The 14,303-nt window shown below is 46.9% G+C and overlaps 2 protein-coding genes across 5 annotated transcripts; both read right to left on the bottom strand.

Moving 5' to 3' along the window:
- Positions 1-380: 380 nt before the first annotated feature.
- On the bottom strand, positions 381-3,313 carry tmem251 (transmembrane protein 251). The gene is made up of 2 exons (XM_028397179.1): positions 3,195-3,313; positions 381-1,250 (listed from the first exon to the last, which is right to left on the bottom strand). The coding sequence occupies exon 2, from the start codon at positions 1,240-1,242 to the stop codon at positions 871-873; it is 372 nt and encodes a 123-aa protein (XP_028252980.1). The 5' UTR covers positions 1,243-1,250; positions 3,195-3,313; the 3' UTR covers positions 381-870.
- A 662-nt stretch (positions 3,314-3,975) lies between these two features.
- Positions 3,976-13,909, bottom strand: asb2a.1 (ankyrin repeat and SOCS box containing 2a, tandem duplicate 1). 4 transcript variants are annotated; one of them, XM_028397173.1, is made up of 10 exons: positions 8,357-8,962; positions 7,677-8,145; positions 6,859-6,969; positions 6,570-6,739; positions 6,332-6,487; positions 5,922-6,167; positions 5,608-5,779; positions 4,677-5,250; positions 4,433-4,586; positions 3,976-4,362 (listed from the first exon to the last, which is right to left on the bottom strand). In XM_028397173.1, exons 2-10 carry the CDS (start codon positions 7,997-7,999, stop codon positions 4,223-4,225), a joined length of 2,046 nt encoding a protein of 681 aa, XP_028252974.1. In that variant the 5' UTR covers positions 8,000-8,145; positions 8,357-8,962; the 3' UTR covers positions 3,976-4,222. The 4 variants fall into 4 exon arrangements, 3 of the variants coding, with proteins under 3 accessions (XP_028252974.1, XP_028252975.1, XP_028252973.1); XM_028397174.1 differs by having other exon boundaries at positions 7,677-8,142; XM_028397172.1 differs by having other exon boundaries at positions 7,677-8,023; positions 8,357-8,960.
- Positions 13,910-14,303: the final 394 nt, after the last annotated feature.

The following is a 14,303-nucleotide window of genomic DNA, read 5'->3' as shown; positions in this document are numbered from 1 at the left end:
TGCTATACTGCTGAGATAACGTTTTGCACGCTCTACGGTTTTTTGCCAAAAAATAACTAAGGATCAATGTATTGGAGTACAGACCAGCATGATTAGAACCTAGGCTACGAGCCATAAACCATCTCTGGGAAAATTATGTGAGGAGTACACACTTAACATTTTATTTGGGCGTGTAAGGTCCCCATGACGACACCACGGCAAATTTCTGATTCACTACCGTTTTACCTGCTGCAGGTGAGGAAGATGAGGACAACAGTGACGAGGAAGATGAGGAGCCTGAAGAGAGACAGAACCTTGAACTACAGCCACCACCTAAAAGATCCAAAACCTGAAAGTGTCTGAGACAGGGCAGACTGGTGTTTAATATCACATCGACCATCTTCTCTTCATTTTATTGTATTAAAGTTGTGTTGTTACCAGTGTCAATTAGAAGTCATGTTATTAAATACATTTTCGTACCACAGTGACAGAGTCCTCTTCAGTGACTGGCACCTGTGAGGTCATCAGTTTAACCACCGTTGTAAATGACTAACTGCACATAGATATTGCAACAGTGATGGTGATTAAACTGAAGGTTTAATTTGTGTTCACAACTATGGGTGAAACTGATTCAGACACACATGACGCAGCCGATCAGAGCACATCCTCTGTAACATCACAATAACAAAATAACAGGACGATCTAGCAGTCTGGAGGATCCTGATAGTCCGTGCTGAGAACAAACCTGACTCAGCTTCTGATAGTCAAAGCTCATGGGTTCCACCCAAGGGAGTGTATATTACTAGTTTAAAGGCACCCAGGAAGTGACATCACAAACATGTCAGCTTGTTGACCCATCCCTCTACCTGTTGACCCCCACCTGGTCATTCTCTATGTGACAATCAGCAAGCCTGCTCTGTGATTGGCCGGTTTGTTGGCATGGTGGCGGCTGCACAACAGGGCAAGGCATACAGGAAGGATGCAGTAGCCAACGGCTCGGGGGTCAGCCCTTGTACATGAGAACAGGAAGAGGAACAGCTGCAGGTATGGCAGGAGGAAGACTGACACCCACATCCACACAGGAAATGGTGGCAGGTGGGCAGCAACAGCAGGTGGCAGGGCTGATGGGCTGATCCCACCTCTCTGCACACGCTCTAAACTGAAGCTATGAAGAGCCTCAAAGATGTAGTATGCCGCCATGACACTGAGCAGCAGGTAGAGAGCCACGCCCACCCATCCCATCCGCTGACGGAAGTTCATCATCCTCCATACTGTGTGAGAGAAGACAGAATCTTTATTGATCTCCACGGGAAAATGCAGAAGCAATTGTCAGTACAGTAAGTGTAAAACGTAACAGGCTGACATTCAATTACCATAAAGTTTATAATCACATTAAAATAAATCTTCTGCATCATGGTATCATGCCAGAGCCCATTCACGATTCATCCATTTTAACCTAAAGACTTCCTTTAAAAAAGACCTGGAGGAGCTGGACTAACATGAGAAGGACTAACATGAGCTGGACTAACATGAGCTGGACTAACGTGAGAAGGACTAACATGAGCTGGACTAACATGAGAAGGACTAACATGAGCTGGACTAACATGAGAAGGACTAACATGAGAAGGACTAACATGAGCTGGACTAACATGAGAAGGACTAACATCAGCTGAACTAACATGAGAAGGACTAACATGAGCTGGACTAACATGAGCTGGACTAACATGAGAAGGACTAACATCAGCTGAACTAACATGAGAAGGACTAACATGAGCTGGACTAACATGAGCTGAAGGACTAACATAAACTGGACTAACATGAGCTGGACTAACATAAACTGGACTAACATGAGCTGAAGGACTAACATGAGCTGGACTAACATGAGCTGAAGGACTAACATGAGCTGGACTAACATGAGAAGGACTAACATGAGCTGGACTAGACTAACATGAGCTGGACTAACATGAGCTGGACTAACATAAACTGGACTAACATGAGCTGAAGGACTAACATGAGCTGGACTAACATGAGCTGGACTAACATGAGCTGAAGGACTAACATGAGCTGGACTAACATGAGCTGAAGGACTAACATGAGCTGGACTAACATGAGCTGGACTAACATGAGCTGGACTAACATGAGCTGGACTAGACTAACATGAGCTGGACTAACATGAGAAGGACTAACATGAGCTGGACTAACATGAGAAGGACTAACATGAGCTGGACTAGACTAACATGAGCTGGACTAACATGAGCTGGACTAACATGAGCTGGACTAACATGAGCTGGACTAACATGAGAAGGACTAACATGAGCTGGACTAACATGAGAAGGACTAACATGAGCTGGACTAACATGAGCTGGACTAACATGAGCTGAAGGACTAACATGAGCTGGACTAACATGAGCTGAAGGACTAACATGAGCTGGACTAACATGAGCTGGACTAACATGAGCTGAAGGACTAACATGAGCTGGACTAACATGAGCTGGACTAGACTAACATGAGCTGGACTAACATGAGCTGGACTAGACTAACATGAGCTGGACTAACATGAGCTGGACTAACATGAGCTGGACTAGACTAACATGAGCTGGACTAGACTAACATGAGCTGGACTAACATGAGCTGGACTAACATGAGCTGGACTAACATGAGCTGAAGGACTAACATGAGCTGGACTAGACTAACATGAGCTGGACTAGACTAACATGAGCTGGACTAACATGAGCTGGACTAGACTAACATGAGCTGGACTAACATGAGCTGGACTAGACTAACATGAGCTGGACTAACATGATAAATGAGAGCATCCACAGACACATTCCTTTAAAAACAACACGAGCTATGAAATAACTGCTTTTCATAGCTCGTGTTGTTTTTAAAGGAATGTGTCTGTGGATGCTCTCATTTATCATGTTAAATGATAATTTAAAAACAAAACGAGCTAAGATATAACTGCTTTTCATCAACTCCATGCCGGAGTCCATTTTTAATCCGTTTTAGTTCTCAAGCAGGAGAATGTCGAGCACTGAGAGACCGGTTAACCTGTTAGCATGTTAGCTTGTGTGGAGTGTGTTAGCTTATTAGCACTGAGCTAGATCCCCCTCACCCTGGCTGCTGCATGTTAGCTTGTCTTCAACCTGTTCGCAGTCTTTCAGTTTGTTAGCAGTGTGCTAGCTTCCTGTTAGCTCGGGTTTCCCAGCTCTTACCTTCCTTGGCACTAATTCTCTGGATTTTCTGTCCACTGTTGATCCCGGAAAGTCTCCCCTCTTTTGCTCCGCTCTTCCTGTTTTGTCACCTGACACCCCGGCTCACGTCATTAACAGCGGTTCACAGCGCTCCCTGCTGTTCAGACAGCGTCCATACATGTGGTCATTTATGTTTGTGTCGACAGAACCTCCTGCACTGAGCAGCTCCTTCAGTGGAGCTGCTCCGTCCACGTGAAGGAGCAGCTCCTTCCTCCCGGCTGCTGTCAGACTGCAGTCAGACCTGCTCACAGTACATTATGTGTATATATGTGTATTTGTGTATTATGTGTACATATCCTCCCAGCTAAAGCCACACTTCTCCTGTATTTAACTTGGATTCTGTCAGTGCAATAACTTTCTTTTTTTAGCTCTTATGTAACTGTGAATTTCCCCTGTGGGGGACTAATAAAGGATTATCTTATTTTATAATCTGTCATCGCATTAGATTTTAAACTTTACACTTTAAAAAAACAACAAAACAACACCGTCACCCAAGAGCAGTCCTGGTGCAGTGGGACAGGCTCCACCCCCGAGACCCTGGATGGAGGTATTACTGCAGGGAGGTGACACACACACAGACACACACACACAGAGACACACACAGACACACACAGACACACACAGACACACACACACAGACACACACGCACAGAGACACACACAGACACACACACACACAGACACACACACACAACATAATGAGCTACACTGCTGATGGACAAACTGTTCAATGACCCCAGAAGACGTTCTTTCATTTATTTCCTGGGCCATGACAATGAAACTTGTGTGACTGATCATTGATTTCTGGTGTTTGTTGTGGCAAACACATTTAATACATTTATACATCACAACAATCAATAACGATAAAACAATCTAATCAAAACACGGTATCTTCAGCTGCTGCTCAGTCAGTGTTTGTACTGCTTGTGTCAGGGTATTGATTAGCACTGATCAGTATCAGTCAGCCAACTGATTCAGCTAGATAAAGATCAGTAGTCATCCACTTGTGCCTCCTGGTGTTGCAGGAAGCGGATCAGACCACCGGGCAGGGGTAACTTCTTCAACCGTCGCCGTCTAACCAGCTTTAGAATCTGAAGCCTGCAGAGCTGCAACAGAGGCCGCGGCAGAGCTGCAACAAACACACTAGTGAGACACCCGCCTCAACTCAATGATCAAGGCACAATCAATTACTGATTCACCTGCTTTCTGCTTGATGGTGCTCCACTCAGAGTAACTGTCCAGGTGTTCCATCAGTCTGGAGCAGAGTGTCACATGACCCACATAATCCAACAGAACATCAATTATGGGCCCCGCCCACCGGCAGATACTGGGGACTGAGATCATCTCACAGAACTGTCAATCAACCACAGAACTAGGAATTACAGATGTAATTTACACAGAAGGTGTGCTGAAGGCCTCTTAAACATGTTGAATAAAAGTCACCTGAATGCCTCGCCTCAGCTGTGTCTGGATGTCGAGGTCACAGTGCTCCTCCCTTTCTGATCGGGTGGTTTTGATTGGTGGATGAGGGTGGCTGCCATACACACAGTCAAAGCAAGAATGGGCGTGGCCTCCATTGTCCAGCAAGTACTTGAACATAGGCAAGTATTTCATGGAGAACATGTAGACGGCAGGGAAAGCGGTGGGGTGGGTGGGGATGCTGGCATTAATGTCGGCACCATGCTCCACCAGCAGGGTGACAGTCTGGATGCAGCTCTGCCTTGCTGCTACCATCAGTGGTTTGAACACATCCAGGTTTGGGTCGGCCCCAGCCCCTAGCAGCATGTGCACAGCCTCCATGTTGTTATTGATAACAGAGAAGTAGAGTGCAGTGCTCCGGCGGTCCTCGTACAGCTTCGAGCGCTCCTCAGACAACTGAGCATTAACATCGAACCCCGCCTCAATAAGAGCCTCCAGGATGTTGTCATGGTCACGTTCTGCTGCCAGATGCAGTGGACTGATGCCTGTCCGCCGGACTCTGGCCTTACTGGTGACTGGGATTAACATGGAGACAATGCTGTGAACAAGACAGCACAGAAATGAGTCTCACCTGATACACCTGCGAGAAGGTCAGCGGAAAGTACTCTTCTTCATACAATATTCAAAACAAGACCTCACTGCAGTACTGTTCTGTAAAAAGAAGGTGTCCTGCAGTGCCGGCATCTGGGTCACTTTTTTACAAGTGTCTGGACAGTCTGGACTGGGTCTGTAAAATTTAACAGACCTGAAACCCAGAGAACCTAAAAAAGCTGTAGGGCAAGAGGAAGACCAGATTGTCCACACATAAAGTCCCAGTTGCACCTTATACAGCACATCTGCACTGTGTGTGACTGTGTGTTCTAAACATGTGCACTTGAGCACTATGTGTACTTACGTGTCACTTCCTCTCTGAGCAGCGATGTGGAGTGGTAGCAGTCCTGTCTTTCCGGGTTTGTTGGCGTCAGCATTCTGAGAGATGAGGAGCTCCACAATTTTTTCATGTCCATTTTTTGCAGCTTCGTACAGTGCTGTGGCCCCATCAGCGGCCTGACTATTAATGTCTGCACCTGCAGGGCAACAGGCAGTCAGTGTTTAACAGCAGAAAGCAGAAGCAGTTAAATGTTTGCTCATGTAATTAGCAGTCAGTGGTATCCATGAGTAGTTATCAGTATTGCTTCTCAATAGCAGTACAAGTAGACAAAACCCTACCATGCTTGAGGAGGAAGCGCAGTGTGGCTAACTGCCCACACTGAGCTGCACTGAATAGTGGCGAGATGCCGAACTTGTTGGTCAGGGAAAGCTTCGCTCCAGCCTTCAGCAGCATCTCACAGATCTCCACATTGTTTCGAACCACAGATTCCTGCAGAGCTGTCCAGCCTTGAATGCAGCGAGTGTTCACTGCTGCTCCGTGGTTCAGCAGCACTGCCACCATTGCAGCGCTGTTCCTTTCACAGGCTGCAGAGCAAAACCAGTTTATCAAAGTTATCCAGACCACAGAACCAGCTCAGCAGCAGTGCATGTCAAGTCCATCAGGACAAGATGAGGTCATTGGTTATTGTACAACAAGTTCATGGAACAGTATTGAACCCCTCAGGCTGTGATGATCATGTCCTGTTTACCTTTGTAAAGTGGAGTCTCTTTTTCATGGTTCATGATGTCTGGGTCAGCTCCATTTTCCAGCAGCACCTCAACACATTGTAGCTGGTCTCTGCTAATGGCAACCAGCAGGGGGGACTCGCCACGGGCCGTCCTCTTGTTAATCATCCCTGGTTGAGCTGCTCACATAATTACAGACAAACGTTCTCTATCTCTAATCGCTGCGCCATCTGTGTGTGTGCCGGACGGCATGTGGACTACCTGACAGGAGCACTCGCAGACAGGTGTCCTTGCCGTACCATGCCGCCTGGTGAACCGCAAGCCAGCCTGGTTTATTCGGCAGCATCAGGTTTGTTCCTGGAATCGCCACCATTGCTTTTACTCTGCTGACATCCCCGGCACGGATTGCACTGAACAGAGGGTCCTCCTCCCTAAAAGAAAACACCTTTAGTCATCTTTTTCACCTTCACCTGTCTTACCTCCACATGTTTACACCTGCACACCTTTGCAACTTGGTTCAAAGATGACTTATGAAAAGCACAGAACTCACTCTTCGGGTTCTGGAGCGATGTAGACCAGACTGCCATCATGTTTGCGATACGCCACCATCCTCTTCCCAGAACCTGTCATGAACCGACTCACTGTCCCAGTAAATGTGTTTCTGCCACCAAGTAAACAGCCAATCAGAGATCAAAGACAGGTTAAGTAGCCAGCATTAGCAGTAGCACTAGAGCATGGAGACATTTACCTTGGTCTAATCCCTGTCAGTACTGTTGTTTGTGGGACTGCATTACAGTTACCGGACTTCCCGCATGGACTACATCACTGCTCTGGTCTAGCCCTCCTGTATTTCCGCGCTGTGGATTGGTATTCTGTGTATTGACTCTGGACTGTTTTGGATTTACTCTCTCTGCCCGTTTCCCTTTCCTGCGCCTGGAAATCATTCCCTCTGGAGTACCTGACACTCTGCCATTGTAGGTTTGGATTGATTTTCTGTTGCATGATAAAATGACATGCATCCGCCTGAATGAACTTTCACATGAAGGACTCAACATTCGTCCTTTATCTCAACAGTTCCATCGGTAGCCACATAGAGGCTCCATGTTCGAGGATGCTTCATGTTTGTTCCGAGCTGTGTTTCTGGATGCTTCTGTGAGCCTCTGGGGTTCACCGTTAATTTGGATCTGGTGCAAACTCCTGTGAATAGCCTGGTTACCCTGAGCTATGTGTTCATCAACACTGAAACAATTCTATTTTCTTTACCTATGAAAACCTCAAGTTAGAACTGCAACTCAGCGAGAGCTGTCTGTTTACTTGTGGAGAGGACAGCTTGTGTTAGGGCTAAGCAATGAAGAAGAAAATACATACGGATCAGGAGGCTTCTCAGCCGGAGGATTGGGAGAACTGTAGTGTGCAGCAGTCTGGGCAGAAGGTGGACTATGGGTGCTGTGGCTGAGTTGGTGTGTGTTTCTGGCTGAAGAGTCTGGTCTGTTGTCATGGTGATGAGGAGTCTGGCTGCTGGTTGTAATGTCGGTGGCGCTGGTAGCAGTGTCCCAGTTTGAGTCCGCTAGACTGCGCTCAATGGCGAGTTGCATCAACTCATCCTCACTCAGATTACTGTAGAGAGAATAATCCTCGAAGGTAAGGCTGAGCGCTCCGGAGCCAGAGTGGGAGATACTGGCTGCTGACATGATAGAGCTGAGAGGTTCAATGGTCTGACATGAAGAGGAAGAAACAGAAAGATTTGACACAGCAACTTGTTTACACTGACGAGTGTTACTTCATTTATTTTGTAATAAACTCCCTCTGCCTGTCATTTGTCCAGAAAATCCATCTGCTGAGAGACATGAGCGGGATTCAGTGACAGGAGACAATGAAAGAAAACAATGAAATAATGTATACAAGAGTTCAAGCCTCAGTCCTCCGAGTACAAACAGCCACACAACATTTCCATGAGATCAAAACATATTAGACAATGAAAAGTGTCTTTATGATGAAACATTCACATAAACAATAAACAACAGGCAGTCATATGTTAAGCCACAAACCTCTGGATAGCAGATGAAGGTGCTCAGCTCTTTCTGGCTTTTCCTTGGTCTGTTCTGCTAGTGTCTGTCTGTAATGGAGTCTGCATTACCCTGAGGGGGGGCGGGGTCAGAGAGGGGACTTCAGGTTTATTTAAAGGACCTGCAGTTGAAGCTTGTTTACTGACTCTAATATCACAGATAAGGTTGCACGAGGCTGCAGAGGAGCCAACGCAGCTGAATCATGGTGCCCTCAAACACCAAAAGTAAACTGAGCACTGTAACTTTCATCCCTGTCAACCGTGCTTCAGTCTGTGCAGCTTCTCACTCTTCGCACTTTTAGTATCATGGGTGGTAAAAGGGCAGTGTGTGTGTGTGTGTGTGTGTGTGTGTGTGTGTGTGTGTGCGTGCGTGCGTGCGTGCGTGTGTGCGTGCGTGTGTGTTATTCTGAGCCTCAGCTGTTGCATTACAGTGACCTGCAGTGACATCAGTGATACTACATATTTTACTATATAAACTTCGTTTCAGGTCAAAGGTCAACATGTCCTTACTAGTCACACTCTAACAGTTGAACTGAAATAAATGGAAAGCATGCATGCAGCCAGTTCATCATCAGGTGGGAGGATTCAGGTGTAACAGTGACCTCAGGCAAGTGAACACTCAACGTCATAGTGCAGGAAGCGGATGAGTCTTACAGGAAGCGGCAGAGAACACAGCTGTTGAAGCTGCTGAGCTCCAACCAGGCGGCGGATTTTCAGCCTGCACAGCTGCATCAGAGAATGAGGAGGAACTGCAGCAAGAACACACACAGAAGGGCAGGGTTAACCATTCACTCAGATTAACATTACGATTAAGGAAACCTTCATTTGCCCCACAATGGGGAAATATAGTACATATAGTAGGATACAGTATGAAACACGTCTAAGAGTCAGCCTTTCTCTCTTGTGACATTTGTAACATTACTAAACGTTCACTAAACCAGAGGAACTGTTTTATGACATACAGTGACAGGAAAGCTGTGGAAAAGCTCTTTCTACAATAAACCTTTTCTCAGAACTGAGCGCACAAACATGATCCACTCTTACACCCAAACCTCTCTTCTTTTCTCATCTGCCTGATACATACTAGTGATTCATGTCATTAACTGTTTGCTGTCTTCCTCCTAGTTCTCTCTCTCTCCTTCATCCTCTCTGTCCTGTCTCCCTCTTCTTCTCCTCTCTCTCTCCTTCATCCTCTCTGTCCTGTCTCCCTCTTCTTCTCCTCTCTCTCTCTCCTTCATCCTCTCTGTCCTGTCTCCCTCTTCTCCTCTCTGTCCTGTCTCCCTCTTCTTCTCCTCTCTCTCTCTCCTTCATCCTCTCTGTCCTGTCTCCCTCTTCTTCTCCTCTCTCTCTCCTTCATCCTCTCTGTCCTGTCTCCCTCTTCTTCTCCTCTCTCTCTCCTTCATCCTCTCTGTCCTGTCTCCCTCTTCTCCTCTCTCTCTCTCCTTCATCCTCTCTGTCCTGTCTCCCTCTTCTCCTCTCTCTCTCCTTCATCCTCTCTGTCCTGTCTCCCTCTTCTCCTCTCTCTCTCCTTCATCCTCTCTGTCCTGTCTCCCTCTTCTTCTCCTCTCTGGGTCTCTGCCTAAGTTGAGACATTTCTAATTGTAAAATCATTTATATAAATAAAATTGACTGAGACTCTGACCTTAGACTATCTTGAACACTTTAAATTGACAATTGGTTGAGAACTCAGAGATGTGTGTAAACAAAAGACCTCCAGCCGCCAGCAGGATGACAACATGCAATCTCCAACCACAAATATTGTTGCTATGGCAACTTGCTTGTTTTCATTCCTTACAAGCTTTCTGTTTGATTGGCACCCCGTTGCTGCAACTCTCCAGAACCTCGAGCAGCCGAGAGCAGAGACGGACATGGCTGACATAGTCCAGTAACAGCGAGAGGACTGGACCGGCTAATCGACAGAAAGACGGGCTGGAGACAGCCTGGCAGAACTGAAACAAGATTAAGCACACGTTATCTAATACAAACACATACATGGATTTTCACCACAATTACAGACTGACCTGAATGCAGCCCAGTGGCTGTCCCTCCACTGGACGCCGTGATGGTGTGAGGGGCGGATGTGGTTTCTGACCATATGGACAGTCAAAGCATTGCCGGGGATCACAGCCGTAGTTCAGTATCAGTTTGAGCATAGGTGGAGACTCCAAGGTGAGCCAGATGGCCGATGGGAACGAGCATGGCTGCGTGGAAATCTGAGCGTTGACATCAGCCCCATACTTTAACAGCAACTCTGCTATGTCCATCGAGTCACGCCGAGCTGCAATCAGCAGTGGGTTGAACACATCCAGGTTGGGGTTGGCCCCGGCCTCCAGCAGCATCTCAGAAGCCTCCAAGTTCCCGTTGTAGACAGAGAAATAGAGAGCTGTGCTCCGGTGGTCCTCGTACATCCTGGAGCGCTCCTCCGATAGCTCAGCATTGACATTAAAGCCACTCTCAATCAGCAGCTCCATGATTTCATCCCGGTTTCTCTCTGCTGCGATGTGCAGTGGACTTATGCCACCGTTCTGGATTTGGACCCTGCTGGTGACGGGAATCAGCAGTGACACAATTCTAGAATTACAAAAGTTAACTGTCACTTGGTGATAGTAAAAGTAAAGTGGTAATTTTCAGGCTCATACAGTAAAACCTGTTCGTGGTGCAGACCGTGGGTAATTGTTCCTAACGGCCACATGAAGAGGCAGCAGGCCGGCCTTAGTGGCTCGGTTGGCATCAGCATTCAGAGAGAGCAGAGCCTGCACAGTTGAAACATGGCCATTCTTACAAGCTTCGAACAGCGGTGAGGCTCCATCTCCAGCCTGTCCATTTATATCTGCACCTGCAATGATATGACGACATGTAGCTTCCAACAGACAGCAGAGCCTTTATGTACAGATTGGTAGGACTGACCTCTCTGTGCAAGCAGGCAGAGCAGATCTGTGTGTCCATGTTGGGCGGCAATGAAGAAGGGTTGAATGTTGTAAATGTTTTTAGTGTTCAGATCAGCTCCAGCATCCAATAACATCCTGCACAACCTCAGTCGTCCATGTCTGCACGCTTCATGAAAAGCACTCAATCCCTGACTGCAAGAGCGATTCACCTGAGCCCCAGACTTCAGCAGCAGGTCCACGATGGCTTCGTTTGGATTTTCACAGGCTGAAACATAAACAATTATTAATAAACTGCAGTGACATCATCACAACTCTGAGAAATCACAGCTCACCTGTAAACAGCGCTGTGTCTCGGTCCTTGTTGGCAGTATTTGGGTTGGCTCCATGCATGAGAAGAAACTGAACACAGGAAGCATTACCTTGACTGGCAGCCAGCAGCAGAGGGGTCTGATTCTTCAAAGTGCACTTGTTGACCGAGCTGGGATCAGCTGAGGACAGACGGAGATATAAGGTCAAACCCACTGTGTTTGGCTCACTGCAGGAGGCTCCCTGTTGGACCTGGATAGCCTTATCTTCAGTCTGCCACATTGATCAGTCATTCCTGTGATATCCACTCAGTAGTGTTTATTTACTGTGAGTTTTTCTTGTTCTGTCAGCTCAGTGTGCTGCCAGCTTCTGTTAAAATGCCTCCATCTGCATTTTAGTCTTTGAGCATATCACCAGGCTTAACACCACCTCTAGGGTCAAACAGAGCTGACGTCCTTCTGAAAAAAAGCTTCAAATGAGGACCCAGTATTCTGAATTGAGGAGTGTAAAATGGCAGCAGTAAACATGCCGGATCAATTGTGTCAAACAAAGAGAGGCCTGAGCAAAATCCTCGTGACACTTGGTGAAAACATTCAGTTAATAAGTAATATTAACCCCTGCAGTGACCAGTAACCACAACGTTAATAATACCCCATTCACACCGGGGAAAAAAATGTGGCTTAAGCAGGATTCGGCCGCATCCTGATCAACCACCTAGTGGTTTGGAGGACAGCAAACATGCTGGATGAAGCCGGATTGAGTTGCGGACACAAGTGTGTGCTAGCCAGATTTGAAAATAGGTCTGAACGCATCCAGCTTAAGGGCTGTCTGGGCTCAATCCTACTCTAGCTAGAATGACTTTCTCCAGTGTGAACAGGGCCTAATTGATGTGGATGACTGTTTTAATTGATATTAACAAACAAATAAAATCTCTACACCATTACTGACCTCTGACAAGGATCCTGACACACTGCAGCTGTCCATAGTAAGCAGCTTCATGAAGAGCGAGCCAGCCTTCACCATTTGGCTCCAGCAGGCTCTTAGACCTCTGTCTGACCAAATCCATCAGGGCCTCTACGTCTCCGTTCATAATGAGTGACTGCAAAGGACTGAGGTCTCTGAGGCAAACACAGACTGGCTCAGTGGGCTGTTTCTGCATGTTTACGTGTTGTTTACAGACAGACTCACCTCTTGAAAGACTTGTAGAGGAACTGCGACAGAGCTGTGGGGGGGTTTGCACAGTTCTGGACTCCTGCAGCTGGAGGTTGGGGTGTTTGGTGCAGGCGTCTCGATGGCTCTGGACATCTTTGTCCAATGTTTGGATTTTTGTGGTTTGTGGCGGCCCCAGCAGGAAGGCCTGAGGATGATGATGATGATGATGATGATGATGAGCAGGGATCACAGAGTGGCTGAGGGTGTTTTTCAGAAAGGCTTCTCTCAACAGCAATCTGTATCAGTTCCTCATCAGACAAGTGACTGTAAATACTGTAATCATCCGGATTCAGCTCACAATCAGCCATGTTGGAACTGGGATGGCGTACACACAGCAGCTTAATTGTGAGAGAACACGAAGTAGTGGGGCGACTGACCCTTTTAATCTACAATTAGCGTGGGAAGGACCTGCAGCATGTAAACAGCAGCAGGTCATCTGAGGTGGACTTCTCTCTTTGGCTGAGGTGAGGTCAGTGAATGCGACTGAAGGAGGTCAGTGGTGTTTCTTTTCTCTGACCTGACGCCAGAACATCTGAGCAATCTGCCGGTCCCTCAGCAGAAGCTCCAGAAAAACATGGAACACGATAAAGAAAATCTCTTCTGGACACCTGTGACATTCACATAAAATATAAATAGAGTGTGGCTTCATCCCTCTGCCATGATCACTAACAGCACAAGATGCAGGCAGCACGCTAACACTTATAAAAAAGACATGGAATATTATTTCTGTTTATTTTCTGTCAATATGCTGCTCTGATATTATGTCTGGTCTGTAGTGCCTAACAACATACACTGGAAAAAATACATGGAAATGTAGCATAACAGCATAAAATACAAAACATTATAACACAACGTGAGTTCAAATGAGACAGTAACACTGTGATTAAAACAAAAAATCACATGCAAGAACAACCAGGCAGAACACACTGACCCCTGTGTTATAAATACAACTGAATGACAGAACACAACAAACAGCGCGATAAATCAACACAGCATGTGTCTCCTACCAAAGCTGCAGCGGCTCAGCAAGCTGTGAGCAGATCTCTCATTGAAATCTGGAGTAGAAGTGAAAGCTGTGATGAAACACATGCTACCTGTGAAACCATCCAATCAGGTTCCAGCAGAACTGGCAGCAGTTTCAGATCTGCAGTTTAAAGCTGAGGGAGTCTAAGGTTTCATTGTGTGACACTGAAACTCTGCTGGCTGAGTGTCCGGCTGTCCATCTCCCCATACACCAGAGTGTGTGTGTGCGCGTGTGTGTGTGTATCAGCTTTTTAAAAAGTTCTTTGTGAATGGGATGGAGCGCAGACAGCCGTTTCCATGGAAACCTGTGTAGCTGCTGCAGAGCGGCCATTGGCCTCCAGCTCTCCGCCCCACTGGTCGTCACTGGGTACCCGGGTAGTGGTCCGTTTCCGGTCGCAGCCACCTCAAGAGCAGTCAAAGGAGTCCGCAGAACTTTGTTCCAGATGACGAGGTTTAACTTTGTTTCTCCGCTCAGTTCCGCCCACAGGACCGGCTCAGGAC

This window comes from Parambassis ranga, chromosome 24 (assembly GCF_900634625.1).
Source record: "Parambassis ranga chromosome 24, fParRan2.1, whole genome shotgun sequence".
Taxonomy (NCBI): domain Eukaryota; kingdom Metazoa; phylum Chordata; class Actinopteri; family Ambassidae; genus Parambassis; species Parambassis ranga.
The sequence above is the reverse complement of the archived record's forward strand: the minus strand, read 5'-3'. Positions and strand labels throughout refer to the sequence as shown.

Bases quoted from the DNA above. Each gene is read 5' to 3' on its own strand.
- tmem251 (XM_028397179.1), bottom strand. From the start codon at position 1,242: ATGATGAACTTCCGTCAGCGGATGGGATGGGTGGGCGTGGCTCTCTAC.
- asb2a.1 (XM_028397173.1), bottom strand. From the start codon at position 7,999: ATGTCAGCAGCCAGTATCTCCCACTCTGGCTCCGGAGCGCTCAGCCTT. The intron at 6,970-7,676 runs GTATGTATTTTC...ACTTGGTGGCAG, and splicing joins GCTGAGAAGCCTCCTGATCC to AAACACATTTACTGGGACAG. The intron at 6,740-6,858 runs GTGAGTTCTGTG...GTTTTCTTTTAG, and splicing joins ATCGCTCCAGAACCCGAAGA to GGAGGAGGACCCTCTGTTCA.